The following is a 19,521-nucleotide window of genomic DNA, read 5'->3' on the forward strand; positions in this document are numbered from 1 at the left end:
GGTCTATAATCACAGCTACTCAGGAGGCAGAGGCAGAAACATCTTAAGTTCAAAGCCTGCCTGGGGTACAGACTGAGTTCATGGGCAACTCAGTGAGACCTTGTCACAAAATCAAAAAAGGACTGGAGATGTAGTTTCAGTGGTAGAGCATTTAGCTAGCATGTGGGAGGCCCTGGGTTTACTCCCCAGTACCATTACCAGCACCATCAAGAACAACAGGACAGTAAGGAATACCTGTCTGAGCCAGATGTGTGGCCCGGCTGGCAAGAAGAGAAGCTAGAGACCACCTTTCTGTTTCTGTGAGGCTCTAAGGCCTGATCCTATGCCATCCTCCCTGTTCTGATAAGAGGACACTGATCTGTTGGTCTGACTACTAGAAACGGATTTTTTTTTTCAAGGTCCAAATACCATCTGCTAAGGGCCCTGACTAATGCCACATCCCAGACCTAGTTGGAAGCACTAGTTACCTGACTGGCATGGCTGTGCCACACGTACCTTTTCAGCTCCCATGCTGGGGCACTTCCAATTGTACAGGTAATACTGCAAGTTGCCATCACCAATGCCAAACTTGAGCTTCTCCAGGAACGTTTTGTTCTCCATGAGATCCAGTGCATTGAACACATCAAACCCTTTCTGCAGCGTGGCAGGAGAAACAGGAACAGCTGAGGACAGGAAGGCTAGCTCGCCGTCCACCCCCAGTGCCGTCCTACAGGTGCCAGAACAAGCGAGGCTCCTTCCGAAGCTCCGGCAGCTTCTTCATTAGATACTAGCTGGCGCCAGCTCTGCAGATGTGCCTCTGGAGATGATCCACACATGCCTTCACCCTGGCCTTCCCTCAGTGTCCCCTTAGGGACCCACCCTGTTCTCAGTGAACACACCAGTAGGTCCTGCTACCTACTCTCCTTCCCTGAAACCATCCAGTAGTTTCCACAGTCCTCTCTAAAAATTAAGACTAGAGTCCTAATATGTTGCTTTGAGGATATGGCAAGAATCCTCCCCACATTTCACCAAATTGATCTGATGCTCCATGGAGTAAGGACTAGCTGTTCACAGGGGTTAGGCTAGGTGAAGGAGGGCATCCAAGTATGAGCAGACTGACAATCTACCACCCACGCTCTCCAGCAAACCACTCTAACCACTCACCCCAGCAAAGCCCTTCCTATCCTCCCATGCTGGAAATGGAAAAAAAAAAAAAAAAAGGCCAATCCTGAGGCCAGCTACCCAGTCAGGCTCTCCCAAGGATCCCAGTACTTCCCCTTGGGACATTCCTGGGGAGCAGGATACGAAAAGACCACTGGAGTGAGCTCCTGAGCTGTGCTTACCAGTCCTCTACTGCCCTCCTCCCAGATCTCCCAAGACCCTAGGCTCTCCTTACCATCTTGGCGAGAACAAGGGCGTCACTCATGAGGTCTAGAAGAGGGGTCTGGGTGTGAACATTGTAAAAGGAGTAAGCAGCTTTTAGACTCTTGTGGGTTGGATGATTCATGATGGTGGAGGGAAGTGTATAAAAGCTCAGAAAATCTGTCACCTCACCATTTGCACTCTGAAAGGAAGACAATAAAAAATAGTGTCACAGGGCTGGAGACATGGCTTAGCGGTTAAGCATTTGCCTATGAAGACTAAGGAACCCGGTTCGAGGCTCAATTTCCCAGGACCCATGTTAGCCAGATGCACAAGGGGGCACATGCATCTGGAGTTCGTTTGCAGTGGCTGGAGGCCCTGGTGTGCCATTCTCTCTCTTATCTGCCGCTTTCTCTGTCTGTCTGTTGCTCTCAAACAAACAAAAATAGTGTCACATATGCACAGTAACACAGCAGCCCTGGAACATGGCCACACCCCCCCCCCCCCCTTTATGCAGCCTGTGTCCCTCCAACCAAATGAGTGGAAACTGGAACCTGATATAGAGGGAGAGGAAATACAATGGCTAAGGGCACTTGAGGACAGAGCCAGACTGGACTATGGGCTGAGCTCCTGGCTACCCTTCCTCGCTTAGCATTGCCAGAGATGCCTTCTTGTGGTTAATATCTCAGATTGTGGCTCTGGCGTCTGTATAGCACACTGAACTGGGATAAGAAGGGAAGCAAAGGCTCACCTGACTCTATTCTGTATCATCTAGGGACAGAGGGCCCAAGCCAGGACCCAAGGGTATCTTTTCAACATAAGCTACAATTCCCTTTTTTTTTAATTAAAAATTTTTTTTTAATTTATTTGAGAGATAGAGAAGCAGATAAAGAGAAAGAGTGGGTGCACCTGGTCCTCTAGCCCTGCAAATGAACTCCAGATATATGTGCCACCTTGTATATCAGGCTTACATGGGTCCTGGGAAATTGAACCTGGGTCTTTGTGCTTTATAGGCAAGTGCTTTAACTGCTAAGCCATCTCTCCAGCCCCCCCTCCTTTTTTAATTTTTAGAAAATATTTTATTAGAAAGAGTACTGGTGCGCCAGGGCCTTTAGCCACTGTAAATGAACTCCAGATGTATGTGCCACCTTGTGCATTTGGCTTATGTGGGTATTAAGAATTGAGCCAGGGTCCCTAGGCTTTGCAGACAAGCAACTTAACAGCTAAGCCATCTCTCTGGCTTGTGCTTTTTTTTTTTTTTTTTAAAAAAAAATTATTTATTTTCAAGCAAAGGGAATGGCGAGACAGAATGGGTATGCCAGAGCCTCTAGCCTCTGCAAACAAACTACAGATGCATGTGCCACTTTGTGCATCTGGTTTTATGTGGGTACTGGGAAATCAAAACTGGGATGCTGGGCTTTGAAGGAAAGTGCCTTAACCACTGAACCATCTCTCCAGCTCTGATTCCCCATCTTTTGAAGAACCAAACATGGAGAGTCCAGGAAGCCCACAGCGGCAATACCAGGTCCCTAGGAACCAGTTGCTTCTCTGGGAACTGTTGAATTACTCACCTCCACCACAAAAGTGTCAATGATATTCTCCTGGGGGTAGAACCAGTGTTCTACCTCCTCCTGGTTCATGACAGGCGTGAGGTGAAACTGCTTCAAGTACCTGGTGAGCAGCTGGTGCACTACTGGAATGTCCTTTTTTTCCATTGGTCGCAGCCCAGCTGTCTTAGGAGTCTGCAAGGCAAACAGAAGAGCTGGCATCAGATGTGCTGATCATCCTGGATCTGTCCCTCAGACCCTGATCTTCCTCAGCGTCTCCCCCAATGCACTGGGCATCCAGACTCAGCCTGACCATGCCTTTGGCAATCTGGCCTATTCCCTCCTCAGCAAGGCTGCCACTGGGACAGAGGCTGTGGCATCCACCTCTCACCATGTGGCCCCAGAATGTCCTAAGAAAACACAGGCCCTCCTGTCCTCCCTTATGTCATACAGCACAAGATCTTCCATCTTCCGGGCCAGTTGGCCATTCGAGCTGCCAGATGGATTCAAAAGAAATGTACCCAGCTCCAGGGATTTCAACTAAACCAGCATCCAACTCCAAACTGCTTTTTCTTAGAAAAATGCTTCAGTGGAAGGAAACCACATGATCCTATAAAGCCAATAGTGGGGCTAACAAACTGTCCTCAGAGGCTCGATGCACAAAGGTGGGGCTGATCCAAACCAAAAACATCAGAAGCACAGTTAACATGTGGTAACTGCCTGATACAACAAGGGCACAGACTGATTTTAAAACTTCAGTTCTGAAGCCAGGTGTGGTGGCACACGCCTATAATCCCAGCACTTGGGAAGCAGAAGTGGGAGGACTGCCATGAGTTCAAAGCTACCCTGAGACTACAAGTGAATTCCAGGTCAGCCTGGGCTAGAGTGAAACACTACCTCAAAAAAAAAAAAAAAAGGGCTGGAGAGATGGCTTAGTGGATAAGGTGCTTGCCTGCAAAGTCTAAGGACCCAGGTTTGATTCTCCAGGACCCACATAAGCCAGATGCACATGGTGGCACATACGTCTGGAATTCGTCTGCAATGGCTAGAGACACCCATTCTCACTCACTATCCCTCTTTTCCTCTCTGTCTCTAATAAATAAACAAAAATAAGAATATCTTTAAAAATAAAACTTCAGTTCCGGGCCTCTAGCCTTCAAACTTCCTTGCAAATCCTAATCTCTCTAGGTAATCCTTAGTGACCTCATTCAACATGGCAGTCCTCGCAGTGACTCCTCAAACCCTGGACTGAAGACAGCCACTGGGTCTTCACTCAAATGCAGAGAGATTCAGACATTCTTTAGGCTACCAGAGCATTTTTACAGTTCTCTGCCTCCCTGGAATGCAGAGTACACATGCCATGATGACACAAAACAGAAGACATACACCAGGGCCTCCAGTTTTCTGTTTGTTTCTTTTTTGAGGTAAGGTCTTGATCTATCTAGCCCAGGCTGACTTGCAATCTTAGACTGGCCTTGAACTCACAGCAATCCTCCTACTTCAGCTTCCCTAGTACTGGGATTAAAGGTATGTGACACCATGCCTGACCCAATTTTTAAAAATTTATTTATTGTTTAGGGGGGAAGGGAAGAGAGGGAGAAAGAGAATGGGCATGCCAGGTATCCAGCTGCTGCAAACGAACTCCACATGCCATGTGCCCTCTTGTGTATCTGGCTTATGTGGGTCCTGGGAAATCAAACCTAGGTCCTTAGGCTTTGCAGACAATCACCTTAACCACTAAGCCATCTGTCCAGGCCCCCCCACTGTTTTAGACACAGGGTCTCATGTAGCCTAGGTGGGCCTCAAACATGGTGTATAACCTAGACTGGTCTTGAACTCTTACCTCTACCTCCTGAGTGCTAAGATTACAGGCATGGGACACTACAATCAGCTTCCTAAGTCTGTCCTGGCAATGTTGAACTGTGCTATAGTAGCCTGTCTCTTAAGATGGGACACTAATGACCTCAATCTAGCACTGAGTATTGAGTATATTAGGCCCATGCCAAGGTGATTAATCCATCCATTTGGAGGTTGCCAAATCTAGACTGGCAGTCCTCGGGAAGTGCTCTAAGAACACAGGAGGGACTTAAAGAGCTGCTAGTTCAAGGTCTTGAAGTGAGTTGAGGCACAACTGCAAAACAAGAGTCCTTGTTTCTTTAGGAAAGCAGGGAGACAGAGAGCCAGAACTGAAGCCTGCCTGCTCTAGGTTGTTTGGTCTCTTAATGCCAAATCTGGGTACAAGTAGGAATTAGAAATCTAGCTACCCTCTCAGGCTTAGGCCATCCCTCCTTTACCTGCCTTGGCAGAGGGAAGCAGGGCACCTGAGAGCTCTCTTACACTGGGCTCTGGAAAGTATGAGATAAAACTAAAGGCTCAGAGCCGGGCGTGGTGGCACATGCCTTTAATCCCAGCTTTTGGGAGGCAGAGGTAGGAGGAGGATAGCCGTGAGTTCCAGGCCAGCCTGAGAATAGAATGCATTCCAGGTCAGCATGGGCTACAGTGCCATCCTGCCTCAAAAAAACAAAATACAAAAAACAAAACAAAACAAAAATAAATAAAGGCTCAGGGCCTGAGATGCAACTCAGTCATAGAGTGCTCAACTAGCATGGTGAAGCCCTGGGTGCAATACCCAGCACCAAATAAATGGAATGTGGTGGCACACACCTTTGTAAACCTGGCACTTGGTAGAGCCATTTTTCTATTTATACTTCACTTATTTATACTTCACTTAGGCTAAAATTTCAGAAAATGGATGTTCTCTGAGCTTGTTAACAGAAGGTAGGAGATGCTAGGTCAACCACAGACTCAAGAGAACCAAAAGGCAAACAACAACAAAAAGCCCAACCAGGCACAGTGGTGCAGGCCTTTAATCCCAACATCTCGAGGCGGAGGTAGAAGGATTGCTGTGAGTTCAAGGCCAGCCTGGGACTACAGAGTGAGTACCAGGTCAGCCTGGGTTAAAGTGAGACAAATCCAAATAAACCCTTGTAAGCTGGGCGTGGTGGCATACACCTTTAATCCCAGCACTCAGGAGGCAGAGGTAGAAGGATCATCATGAGTTTGAGGCCACCCTGAAAATACAGAGTGAATTCCAGGTCAGCCTGGGCTAGAATAAGACCCTACCTTGAAAAATAAAACAAACAAACAAAAAAGCCCTTGTAGACAGTAAGACACAAAAGTCTGGAGACTAGAGCTGGTAAGGGGAGTCCTCCTCCCACATTCCTTTTCTGCCACAGCCAGTCCTCCCTGTGCCCCACCGCTGCCCACAGCCCCAAAGCACCACTGGCCTCTGGCAGTCGGTAGAGCTTCATGGTGCGCTGCATGGTCATATTTCTGCTCAGGTGAGAGAACTTCACTTCAATTAGCTTCCGTGGGTTTAGAGACCGATGCCAGTACCTGTAGGAACACAAAGTCCTGTCCTCAGACGGCTCTGACCAGTGTCATTCATTAATGACAATGGCAAAGGGGAAGTCTAGATGGCCAGCAGATGGCATGAGAGGCACATTCCTCCTGGTTAGGAAATACTGCCCCCAGCCTCCACCAGTGTGAATGAAACAGAGCTGGCATGACTCCTCCTACACTGTTTTCCCATTTTCCTTATTTCAAAAGCCATTTTTGCCAAGTGAGCGTGGTATCACACACCTTTAGTCCCAGCACTTGGGAGGCAGAGGTAGCAGGATTGCCATGAGTTCGAAGCCACCCTGAGACTACATAGGTCAGCCTGGGCTGGCGGGGAGGGGTGGGGGCCCATTTCTTTGTGGTAGCAGTTGTGTAGGCAGTACAATCCTCCCCCTGCAATCACACTCAGAGGACTGCAGACATGCATATACTCTTCCTTCCTTCTCTTCTGCACTCCCCTGGACTTTTTACTTTTCCAGTTCTCTAGGAAGAGATCATCCACTGTTTCAAACAACTTTCTAAGGCAGGTGTACTTAGATCACACAAGGATCAGACAAGCTCTCTCTGACCCACACAATGCTCAAAGTAAAACTGAGCCAACTACTTAAACTTTAGGACATTTTTCATACATATCCAGATTTGGCCTTATCCTTAAAAACAAGAATCATCTCTAAATGATTCATCTTGTTTTCCAGGCTGCTGGCACTATCCTCTTATCCTTCACTCCCAAAATGCTTGCCACCTGTCTCCTGCAGCCCACCCCAAAGACAGATGATCCTGGGCAGAGGGGCAGTGCCACGCCCCAGTAACTTCAGTGTCTTGACTTGAGTAGGACATCTGCATTTCCAGGACTTGCAGGGATTTTTTATTTTATTTATTTATCTGAGAGCGACAGACAGTGAAAGAGGCAGAGAGAGAGAGAGAGAGAGAGAGAGAGAATGGGTGCACCAAGGCTTCCAGCCACTGCAAACGAACTCCAGATGTGTGTGCCCCCTTGTGCATCTGGCTAACTGGGTCCTAGGGAATCAAGCCTTGAATTGGGATCCTTAGGCTCCATAGATAAGCTCTTAACCTCTAAGCCATCTCTCCAGCCCCCTGCAGGGACTTTTACCTGCACGTGCCAACAGGTTTTGGCAATACCACTCCGGCAGTGTAAACAGCTTGGAAAATGCCCTCTAGGTGGACCCGCCGGGTAATCTCTCGGATCAGGACTGGCGCCACCCTCTTGGAGCGAAGCTTCTTGTGGACACACAGGAAGTTGATCTCTACCATCTTCTTCTCTCTGAAGAGAGAGACACAATACTGGTGACAAGGCTTTTCACACAGAAAGTAATGGTCATTTCTTCATGCCGAACCACAGCTGGAGGGAGTATGTAGCAGAGCTGGGCAGTTTACTGCCACCTGCACTGGGCAGTCTGTACTGGGGCTTCCCACCCCAACTACTGCCTGTATCCGAAGACACCACAATACTGCCACGCAAACCCCTAAGAGTGAGTTGGGGAATCCCACCTGCAGGGCACAGGGAAGCAGCACAGGAAACCCCAGAGTAACACAAGACTACTCTTAGGTTTCTGTTTGCTCATCTTGGGGATTTTTTTTTTTTTTTTTTTTTTTTTTTGAGAAAGGGTCTCACTCTAGCCCAGGCTGACCAGGAATGCACTATGTAGTCCCAGGCAGGCCTCAAACTCATGGCAATCTTCCTACCTTGGGGACTAAAGGCATGCAACATCATACCCAAGGTTTTTTGTTTCTGTTTTTTCTTTGGTTTTTCAAGGTAGGGTCTCACTAGTCCAGGCTGACCTGGAATTCACTCTGTAGTCCCAGGCTGGCCTCCAACTCACAGTGATCCTCCTACCTCTGCCTCCTGAGAGCTGGGATTAAAGGTGTGTGCCACCATACCTGCTGGCCCCCCCACCTTTTTTGAGCCAGGATCTCATTCTAGCTTAGGTTGACATGAAATTCACTCTGTAGGCCCAGACTAGCCTTGAATTTACCTTGATCTCCTACCTCAGTCTTCACGGCATACCTGGCTTTTTAAAATTTTTATTTTATTTATTTGTTTGAGAGAGTAAGAGAGAAAGAAGGAGAGAGAGAGAATGGGCACGCCAGGGACTCCAGCCACTGCAAATGAACTTCAAACCCATGTGCTACCTGGTGCATCTGGCTTACATGAGTCCTGGGGAATCGAACCGAGGTCCTTTGGCTTTGCAGGTAAACATGTTAACAGCTAAGCCATCTCTCCAGTCCCCCCCACCCCACCTTTTTTTGAGCTAGGGTCTCATGTAGCTCAGGTTGACTTTGAATTCACTATGTAAGTGAGGCTTGCCTTCAACTCCTGATCTTCATATCAGGAGGATTATGAATCCTACAAGAATCCATAGGCCTGTAAGTGCAAAAGACTGTGGCAGATGGTTGTGGTGTTTCCAGGGAAGACAAACAGCTACAGAAAGCCCTAGTGACCATCGGGTGGAGTCTGGGTCACAATGACTGCTGCCCACTTCTGAAGCTGCTCAAGGGCATGGGGAAGTTGTGCCACAGAGGGAGGACCCTGAGGCCAGGCCCCAGACAAGGCCAGCAGCTACTCAGAACAAAGCACGGCTCCTATGAGGAGTCTCTTCCCAGCTCTTGGGGGCCTCCGCCAGGGGCAATCCGTCTTCTTTTCACGGGGATCGTGCAGTTTCTTCTCTTTTCTCCCGAACTACAACGGAGTGATGGGGGTGGCAGTAGGTGCTCGTGCTTACGTGTCATAGATGTGGATGTTTGCTGGGATGGCACTAATGAACCCAACTAGCTTCCGACTTGAGACCACTCGAACCCCGCAGTGCCACTGAGGAAGCCAACCAGGTGGCCGGAGAGCCCTGGAAAAGATACAAGGTCCAGAGCTGAGGTGCTGCTTACAGCAGGCTGGACAGCTATTCCCAAGTTTGGTTCTAACCTGGCATTACCACTTCCAGGGGATTAATAGCTGAATTCTCTTTAATCTTATTAGACACAAACAAAGTCAAGACATAGTCATTTCTTGCTGCTCAGCCCACTCCAGACACATGGGCCACTTTGTGCATCTGGCTACACGTGAGTACTGGGGAATCAAACCCAGGTCTTGTTAGGCTTTGCAGGCAAGCACCTTACCTGCTGAGTCATCTCTCCAGGCCTTGTTTTAATTTTTTAAAAATATTTTAAATTTATTTATCCACTTATTTATTTTTTGAGAGAGAGAGAGTGAATGGGCACACCAGGGCCTCCACCCACTGCAAACAAACTCCAGATGTATATGCCACCATGTACATCTGCTTTATGTGGGTTCTGGGGAGTTGAACCTGGGTCCTTGAGCTTCACAGGCAAGCACCTTAACAGCTAAGCTATCTCTCCAGCCCTTGTATTAAATTTTTAAAGAATATTTATTTTTTATTTATTTGAGAGAAAGAATAGGTGCACCAGGGCCTCTAGCCCCTGCAAACCAACTCTAGACATATGTGTCACTTTGTGCATCTGGATTTATGTGGGTACTGGGAAGTAGAGCCAAGACCATCTAGGCTGTGCAAACAAGTGGCTTAACCACTGAGCCATCTTTCCAGCCCTCTCCACCCCCCCCCAGTTCCCCCTCCATCTTTCTTTCTTTCTTTCTTTTTTTTGGTTTTTCGAGGTAGGGTTTCACTCTAGGCCAGGTTGACCTGAAATTCACTATGTAGTTTCAAGCTGGCCTAAAACTCAGAGCAATTCTCCAACCCTGCCTCCCTAGTGTTGGGACTAAAGGTGTGCCCCACCACACCTTGTTTTTTGAGACAGGTTTTGCCATGTACCAGAGGCTAACCTCAAACTCATAGTCATCCTGTTTCTGGCTCTCTAAAGTACAGGCATACACCTCCATGTCCAGCCTTTCGTATTCATTTTGGTGGCTCCAATTGGTAGACCAGTGTGTTCTGTGGTTAGGAGTGAACTGTGGCACTCCTGGGCTCTGATGTCCACCTGTCCCTCTGAGCATCTCCTCCTTGTACCTTTCCCTCTCCTTTCACAGACAGTCTCTCTCCACTTCATCTTCATGCCTGACTTACTGGATATTAAATGTAGCCAAGGCATTTAGATAGCTCCAGCAGGTAACACTATTTCCTATAGCTGAGCCAGCTCAGAAGCTGGACAGAAAAGGACCCTTTCCATTAAAATCTTGTTAAAATCTGCTGTTCCTCTCGTATAAGTCACCATGCTACAGTAGGATGATGATCTTTTCTTTGTACTGATTCTGTCACACAGTCAGTCTGGTTCAGTTTCAGTAAGGTGTCAAATCTAAGCTCCATTTAAAGCAAGTCTCCAGATGGAAGAACTCAAGTACACACTGGTGCAAAGCTGGTTTTTGGAAAGGATGAGGCTTGCACTTGAAAACTAGAAGAGACCCTGGAGGTGGAGATCAGGCCCTTACCAGACACCAAGCCTGCTGGCACCCTAGATTTCCCAGCCTCAGGAACCATGAGAAATATAGTTCTATTGTTTACAAGCTAAATAAAATAGTGATAAGAGAAAGCCCTCACAACTTACCACAAAAGAAACTCTGGAGAGTAATCAAATCGGAACATGTTGTCATCATCTTCCACATAGTTCTCATTCAGAAGGGTGTAGAGTTCTTTCAGCTGTAGAGAAATAAGGAGCTCATTGAGAGCTGTTCTGCCAGGTAGGGACGAACTGCAATATCCTGTGGCTCCAAGCTTTATAGGACGACAAGGTAGACTCTCCTGTGCTGTGGCAAGGAGGTGATGGCCAGCCTCTGCTCCACCATCTTTCCCTTGCTATCTTGATGCTTCCCATCAAGACTCTAAGTTAGGGCTGGAGAGATGACTTAGCATTTAAGGCGTATGCCTGTGAAGCCTAAGGACCCAGGTTCAATTCCTCAGGAGACCCATGTAAGCCAGATGCACAAGGGGCACATGCGTCTGGAGTTCGTTTGAAGTGGCTGTAGGCTGTGGCGTGTCTATTCTCTGTCTTTCTCTTCTCTCTCTCTCTGCTTGCAAATAAACAAAAAGAAAAATATGCCGGGCGTGGTGACGCATGCTTTTGGTGAGGTGTTTTGTCCCAGGATTGAGAAGGTCACGGCAGTCAAAAAGTTCCTGAAGCTTTTAGCATGCTCACCTTTAAAACTTAACTACTATGCCAGAAGTCAAGGCCATGGTGAAAAAGCTACAGAGGTAAGGCTGGGCGTGGTGGTGCACGCCTTTAATCCCAGCACTTGGGAGGCAGAGGTAGGAGGACTGCTAAGAGTTTGAGGACACCCTGAGACTACATACATAGTGAATTCCAGGTCAGCCTGAGCTAGAGAGAGACCCTACCTGGAAAAACAAAACAAAACAAAAAACAAAAAGCTACAGAGGTTCAGCTGAAGACCTCACTGATGGCTTGCATCAACATATGAATGGGACTTTGAACTATCTCAACAGGGGGCAAGTACAGCTTGAGTAAGCTATTCCTATAGGGCTCAGCCAAAAGTTAATATTCCTGAAGAAACTTAAAACTAGGGGTTCTATGAGTCACATATTTGAATGTTTGGGGGAGGGGGTCACAAAAATTTTGGCAACAGTTAAATGTTTCTAGAATATGCAATCATCCATATTAAACGCTAGGTGCACACCTTTAATCCTAGCACTTGTGAGGCAGAGGTAAGAGAACTTCTTTTAAATATTTTTATATTTGTTTATTTGAGAGAGAAAAAGAATGGGTGCACCAGGGCCTCCAGCCACATGCACCACCTTGCGCATCTGGCTTACATAGGTCCTGGGGAATTGAACCTGGGTCCTGGCTTCACAGGCAGTGCCTTAACCACTAAACCATCTCTCCAGCCCTCTTTGTTTTTATTTTTATTTTTTTAATTTTTGAGCTTTTTTTTTGAGGTAGGGTCTTACTCTGGCCCAGGCTGACCTGGAATTCACTATGTAGACACTGGGTGGCCTGGAACTCATGGCGATCCTCCTATCTCTGCCTCCCAAGTATTGGGATTAAAGGTGTGCACCACCACACTCAGCCCTGATGTGTTTTGGGTTTTGTTCAGCTCTTCTTGGCCTGAGCTCCTTCGAGCCTAGAATAAGCAGATGTGTAAACATACCCCATCTGCAGGCCCCAGGCCTACTTACCACACCACGGTCTCCCAGGTCCAAAGCATCCCAGATGAAGCCCTGCGGTAGGGTATAAGGTTCCTGGCGGATGTTGTCCTTGTCAGGTTCCACGGGACCATGGGTGTTCACCACTTCACCTGGAAGAAGAGCACAGCCATGAGCCTCAACCTCTGTCTCTTGGGGAGGCTGGTATGTGGAAGCTTTTCTTTGGGGGGGGGGGGAGGTAGGCAGCTCTCCAGCCATTGCAAATAAACTCCAGATGTATGTGCCACCTTGTACCTTGTGCATCTGGCTTACATGGGTCCTGGGGAATCAAACCAAGTTCATTGGTATTGCAGGCAAACATCTTAATTGATAAGCCATCTCTCCAGCCCAAGAAAGCTCATCTAAAAAACACCTACCAGAGCAAATACCTCCTGTCCCTAGAAGCCCTGCACTCAAAGAACAACTTCAAGCCATGTGTGTCTAGTCACGCCTAGGTCCTTAACTGATGGCGAGTACATGGCAAAACCTCAGAACCACCAGGATCCAAGGGAGCTAAATTTTGGAAATCCTTTTAAACCTCCCTTAAGCTCCTGAATGATAAACATCTATCATTACCAATCTGCCTTTCCCTCCCCTGAAGGAAAATGTAAGGTCTTGTAAAGAAGACTGCCTTCATGTCAATAGAAATGACAACCTGGGTTCACTCCTAAGTCAGAGGATGGCTTCTAGGAGGCAGGCTCCATCCTGGCCATGCAGCCTCAGTTTCTAGCAATGTGCACAGCAAACTGTTGCTGCCAGCTCAAAGCCTAGGCGCTTACATCCTCACAAATTGTTTAATCTCCCAGTCTGCACAGTGGTGCCAGGAAGCTTTCCTCCATCACAACAGCCTGCCCACAGTGGGATTACTTGGGGAGGCTGGAGATGAGCAGGAGGAGCTGAAACCGCATGAGGAAAGCCAGGCTAGTCATGGAAGGCCCTATTCCAGGGGCGAGACTTTGTCCTCTGAGCAGAGGAGCTTCCTTTTCCTGCCTTCCTTTCTTTTTAATATTTATTTTTTCACTTATTTTGAGAGAGGTGCAGATAGAGAGAATGGGTGTGGCCTCCAGCCACTGCAAATGAACTGCACACGCAAGTGCCACCTTGTACATCTGGCTTGCATGGGTCCTTATGCTTCGCAGGCAAGCACCTTAACCGCTAAGCCATCTCACCAGCCCCTAAGTCACAATTTTGACTTGAGATTCAGAATTTCCAACAATTTCTTACATAGTGGCTTATGTGAGTTCATGAGTTCCCTGAGAACCAAACTGGAGCACTTTCTGTAGGTACAGAAGCCCAAGAATCCCAATCAACCTCTTCACCAGCTCCCATGAACTCTGAAGTCTGGAGCAAGGTGATCCACTTGCAAATTCCACAAGAAAATAAATCTAAACAAAACTCCAAAAGGCCAACTGAAAACTGGGCCAGGACATACAGCAGCCAGCACAAAATGCCTATTTGGGGATTTCACTAGAGGAAGAACAGGACTCTCCACATCACAGTATCCTGTTTCCTTAACACAGCAATGGTCACTGGAATCCCACCCTAGTAACAGCAATACTGTAACATGCTGGAAGCCTCAGCCAGAGGTCTGAGACATGGAAACCTGGGAAGTAGACAAGAGGTTCTGGAATCTGGGCATTCACATACCCTTGCTGTTTCTTTCCTTTAACTCCTCAGATTGCTTCTCTTTTGTGGCCATGATAACAATTGTATCAAGTAATCTAAGCAGAAAGAAATCCCCTGCAAGTTTTAATTCTGCAAGTCTGGGATGGGGCCTAATATTCTGTACTTTCATGAGCTCTGAAACCAGACGCGTGCGACCCCTTGTGCATCTGGCTAACATGGGTCCTGGGGAATTGAGCCTTGAACCAGGGTCCTTAGGCTTCACAGGCAAGGGCTTAACCACTAAGCCATCTCTCCAGCCCTCACTCTGTATTCTCAGGCTGGCCTCGAACTCAGTGATCCTCCTACCTCTGCCTCATAAGTGCTGAGATTAAAGGTGTGCGCCACCATGCCTGGCTGCTTTATAGTTTTTTTCAAGAGCTCCTAGAGCTAGAGAGATGGCCAAGAATTTAAGGCATTTCCAAGTAAAACCTAACAACTGGGGTTCAATTCACCAGTACCCATTAAAGCCAGATGCACAAAGTGGCCAGCATCTAGAGTTCATTTGCAGTGGCTAGAGGCCCTGGCACACCCCTTCTCTCTGTCTCTATATATCTGTCTGTCTCTCTGCTTGCATATTAATTAAAAAAAAAAAAAAAGAAATAAAGAGCTCCTGAAGAAATATATATACAACCAAAAAATAAATATAAAGATAAGTACTCCAGGAGCTGAATCACAACTGTTAAGTACAATGGCACATTAATTCACATTTAGCATGCACGCATCAACTGAGAGAAGAGGGAAAAAGGCTGGAGACATTGCCCATTTTGGGATTTACCATTTTTCTAGATAGACAAAATAATCTCTCACAAAGTAGAGTGAAAAGATAAGACCGTAGGCACACATTCCCACTCAACATTGTGCCTAAACACTGTTTTTCTCTGTAGATTTATACTGACGCTAATGGGCAAAAAGAGTCATTTGTTCTTGGTATATGCTGCTGTGAAAAGATAAGTCTCTGGACAACAGTCTTTTCTAACCTCCTTTTAAAGACTATCCTCTAGCTGGGAGTGGTGGCTCACGTTTTTAATCCTGGAACTTGGGAAGCCTAGGCAGGAGGAATGCCATGAGTCCACCCTGAGACTGCATAGTGAATTTTAGGTCAACCTGGGCTACAGTGAGACCCTACCTTGAAAAACAAAACAAAATAAAACAGAAGAATTCTAGGACCATATGGTCCCTCTCTTACAAACTCAGCAGGAAACCCCCAGGGCATTGTGAAGACACATTCCGTGCCTTCACCTGGAAACAAAAGTAAATACATACCCAGCTTGGGGACTGGCTGTGTATCCCAGAACTGGTAGCTTCGCTTGCTGGCCTCCTCCATGGTTTTGGCAGGTCCCTGACCCACTGAGAACAGCTCAATAGCCTTCTGTATTTCTTGAATCCTCTCTGCTGGCAAAGAGTTCATCTGAGCAAGACCAAGTTGGGGAAAGAAAAGGCCCATTGTGTTAGTGAGACTTTTGATTTATTATGACTCCAAGAGTTAGCTAGGTGTGTTGACACACACCTATAATCTTAGCACTCAGGAGATGGAAACAGGAGAAACAGGAGTTCAAGGCCAGCCTAGGCTACAATAGGCTCTGTCTCAAAATAACTAAGAGTTCAAAAGTCAAAGTAGGGCTGGAGAGATGGCTTAACAGTGAAGGAATTTGCTTGTAAAGTCCAAGGACCCAGGTTTGATTCCCCAGAACCCACATAAACCAGATACACAAAGGTGGCATGCGTCTGGAGTCGTTTGCAGTGGCAAGGGGTCCTGGCACACCCATTCTCTCTCACACACACAATAAATAAATAAATAAAACAAGCAAACAAACAAAAGTCAAAGTGTGCAACTCAAAGAAAGGGTCTGGTTTCTCTGTCTGAATTCCAGAGGTTGTATAAAAACTGAAGAAAAAAGCTGGGCATGGTGGTGCATACCTTTAATCCTAGCACTTGGGATGCAGAGGATGCTCTGAGTTTGAAGCCAGCCTGGGACTACACAGTGAATTCCAGGTCAGCCTGGGGTAGAGTAAGACCCTACTTGGAAAAACAAAACAAAAACCTGAAGAAAAGCATAGCTGACAAGGAGCTAACAGGTGCTGCCTGCCCGTGGGTGTTGTTTTTTTTTTTTTTAACGGGGGTGGTGGTGGTGGTGGTGGTGGTGGTGGTGGCATTTTTTGTTGTTCTTTTGAGAGAAGGTCTGTGCAGACTAGGCTTGCTTGCTACTTACAGTGATCCTTCTACTTCTGCCTCCTGAGTGCTGGGATAACAGACGAGCCCAGCCTTGCCTATAGGGTTCTCCTCCATCTCAATCTCATGTTGTCTTGATTCCAAAATAAAGCTCAGTGCAAAATATCAAACAATGCAAAATGCAGGACACACCACACACCAAAAATTGTATGGTGGCATATGCCTATGATCCCAGCACTTGGGGGGTCGAGACAAGAGTATCAAGAGTTTAAGAAGGTGGGTGTGATGACGCACACCTTTAATCCCAACACCAGGGAGGAAGAGGCAGGAGGACTGCTGTGAGTTCAAGGAGGACAGCCTGAGACTACATAGTGAATGCCAGGTTAGCCCGGGGATAGAGCAAGACCCTATCTCAAAATACCAAAAAAAGAAAAGAAAAAAAAGGTTAAGGCCAACTTTGGCTAATCAACATTAGCCCTTGCCTCAAAACAAACAGCAATCCAGGGGCCAGGAAGATGGCTCAGTGTGCTTGTCATGTAGCATGAAGACCCAAGTTCAGATCCCCAGTACCCACACAAAATCTGGGTGTGGTGTCATGTGCCTATAATTGCACTGCTACAGAGGTAGAGATAAAGAAAAGAGAATCCATAAGACTTGCTGGCTAGTTTTTTAGCCAAACTGGTGAGCTCCAGTTCAGAAAAAAATAACCAAAAAACAAAACTGGAAGATAGAGGTATAGCTCAGTGGTAGAGCATTACCTACCATGTACAAGGCACAAGCTTCAAGCCCCAGCACCACAAAAACGAAGCAAAAAGCAAACATAAAAATTCTATTATAAGACGGGCATGGGTGGCACACACCTTTAATCCCAGCCCTCCGGAGGCAGAGGTAGGAGGATCACCATGAGTTTGAGACAACCTTGAGACTACATAGTGAATTCAGGTCAGTCTGGGCTAAAGTGAGACCCTACCTTGAAAAAACAAACAAAAAAGTCTATTATATACTGTTCTTTATAAACAGGAAGCTGGGAGTATAGTTCCATAGAAGAGAACATGCTTAGCATGGGGGAGCCCTGGGTTCACTCCCCAGCACTGCAACAACAGTCTCATTGTCTTAAGAGACCTCTGCAGGGACAACACGAAGATCTGCATGTTCTACCCAGCAAATCTACTACAGGCATGAACCACAGTACCTATAGTCAGACCCTGACTAATGCTTTGCTCTTCAATTTTACAAATAATACTGCAGGGGATTTTCTGAAATGCTGAAATATTGCTGTCTGTGGTGTTTCACTTACTTCAGTGCTATTTATTGCTCGATCCCAGTGCCTTGTGCATGTTCTCCCACTGAACCACACCCTAGCTTCAATTTTCTTGTACTTTATTTTGACTCACTGGAATATGTATTTCTGAAGTTTAAAGTTGAAGAAAGAGGCTGCCTGGGTTAGAGGTTTGAATATTTTAAATTGTAACAGCACACATCAACTTGCTCTCTAATAAAGAAAATGTCGGCTAGAAGCTGGGCGTGGTGGCGCACGCCTTTAATCCCAGCACTCGGGAGGCAGAGGTAGGAGGATTGCCATGAGTTGGAGGCCACCCTGGGACTCCATAGTGAATTCTAGGTTAGCCTGGGCTACAGTGAGACCCTACCTCAAAAACCCAAAATAAATAAAGAAAGAGAAAAAAAATAAAGAAAATGTCTGCTAGAAAGATGGCTTAGCGGCTAAGGTGCTTGCTTGTGAAGTCTAAGAACTCATGTTCAAATCTCCAAGTCCCACGTAAGTCAGACACACAGTGACACAAGCGTGTAATGCCACACATATGCACAAGAGGGTGCACACATCTGGCGTTCATCTGCAACAGCTCAAGGCTCAAGGCATGACCATTCTCTCTCTCTCTCTCTTTCTCTCTCTCTCTCAAATAAAATAAGAAAGAAAATGTCATGCCTTTAAACCCAGCATTTGGGAGGCAAAGGTAGGAGGACTACCATGAATTTGAGGCCACATAGTGAATTCCAGGTAAGTCTGGGCTAAAGCAAGACCAATAACATCGAAGGAAAAAAAAAAAAGTCAATTAGCACATTTCTTAAGATTATCATTATTTGAGCTACCAAATCCTAATCTCTGCCATTCTAGGAGGAAAAAAAAAAAATATTGCCTTATTTCTTTCATTGTGAGTTTAAGCATCATTTTGCTCATTGAGTAAACAATATTTTTCCTTTATGTCCAGGTGGAAAGCACAAACCTGTAATCATAGTCCCCAGGACCCAAATAAAGCCAGATGCATAGGGTAACACATGCATCTGGAGTTCTGTCTACAGGGGCCCCATTCTCTCTGCCTCTCTATCTCAAACAAAGATAATTTTTTTTTTCCTAGGTAAGGTCTCACTCTAGGCCAGGCTGACCTGGAATTCACTATGTAGTCTCAGGGTGGCCTTGAACTCAGGGTGATCCTACCTCTGCCTCTCGCATGCTGGGATTAAAGGCATGTGCCACCATGCCCAGCTTAAGAGAAAATACATATTTTTTTAAATAATTGCTGGGCTGGAGAAATGGCTTAGCAGTTAAGGCACTTGCCTGCGGAGCCCAAGGACCAATGTTCAATTCTCCAGGTACCACGTAAGCCAGATGCACAAGGTGACACAAATGCCCAAGGTTGCACACGTGCACAAGATGGCATAAGTGTTTGGAGTTCAAGTGCAGTGGCTGGTGCCCTGGCATGCAAATTCTCTCCCTCCCCCCTCCCTCCCTCCCTCCCTCTCTCTTCTCTCACTTTTAAAAATAAAAAATTTTAGGGCTGGAGAGATGGCTTAGCGGTTAAGCGCTTGCCTGTGAAGCCTAAGGACCCCGGTTCGAGGCTCAGTTCCCCAGGTCCCATGTTAGCCAGATGCACAAGGGGGCGCACGCGTCTGGAGTTCGTTTGCAGAGGCTGGAAGCCCTGGCGCGCCCATTCTCTCTCTCTCTCCATCTATCTGTCTTTCTCTCGGTCTCTGTCGCTCTCAAATAAATAAATAAAAATAAAAATAAAAAATAAAAAATTTTAGCCGGGCATGGTGGTGCACCCCAACACTCAGGAAGTAGAGGTAGAAAGATCACCATGAGTTGGAAGCCACCCTGAGAATACATAGTGAATTCCAAGTCAGCCAGAGCTAGAGTGAGACCCTACCTCGGAAAACAAAAAAAATATATTTAAAAAGAGCTACAGGGATGGCTTAGCGGTTAAGGCATTTGCCTGCAAAGCCAAAGCACCCCAGTTTGTCTCCCCAGGACCCACATAAGCCAG

At 46.7% G+C, this 19,521-nt stretch overlaps 1 protein-coding gene across 1 annotated transcript in view; it reads right to left on the bottom strand.

Moving 5' to 3' along the window:
• The window catches only part of Nmt1 (N-myristoyltransferase 1), a 47,724-nt gene that overhangs the window by 3,851 nt on the left and 24,352 nt on the right, over positions 1 to 19,521 (bottom strand). Inside the window, exons 3-11 of the mRNA XM_004655319.3 lie at positions 15,335 to 15,479; positions 12,401 to 12,519; positions 10,818 to 10,909; positions 9,029 to 9,145; positions 7,399 to 7,569; positions 6,176 to 6,284; positions 2,913 to 3,083; positions 1,376 to 1,543; positions 496 to 633 (exon numbers count right to left, since the gene is read on the bottom strand). Of these exons, the coding sequence (XP_004655376.1) occupies positions 496 to 633; positions 1,376 to 1,543; positions 2,913 to 3,083; positions 6,176 to 6,284; positions 7,399 to 7,569; positions 9,029 to 9,145; positions 10,818 to 10,909; positions 12,401 to 12,519; positions 15,335 to 15,479 (1,230 nt within the window). The remainder of the gene's footprint in view (positions 1 to 495; positions 634 to 1,375; positions 1,544 to 2,912; positions 3,084 to 6,175; positions 6,285 to 7,398; positions 7,570 to 9,028; positions 9,146 to 10,817; positions 10,910 to 12,400; positions 12,520 to 15,334; positions 15,480 to 19,521) is intronic.

This window comes from Jaculus jaculus, chromosome 9 (assembly GCF_020740685.1).
Source record: "Jaculus jaculus isolate mJacJac1 chromosome 9, mJacJac1.mat.Y.cur, whole genome shotgun sequence".
In the NCBI taxonomy this organism is placed as follows: Eukaryota; Metazoa; Chordata; class Mammalia; order Rodentia; family Dipodidae; genus Jaculus; species Jaculus jaculus.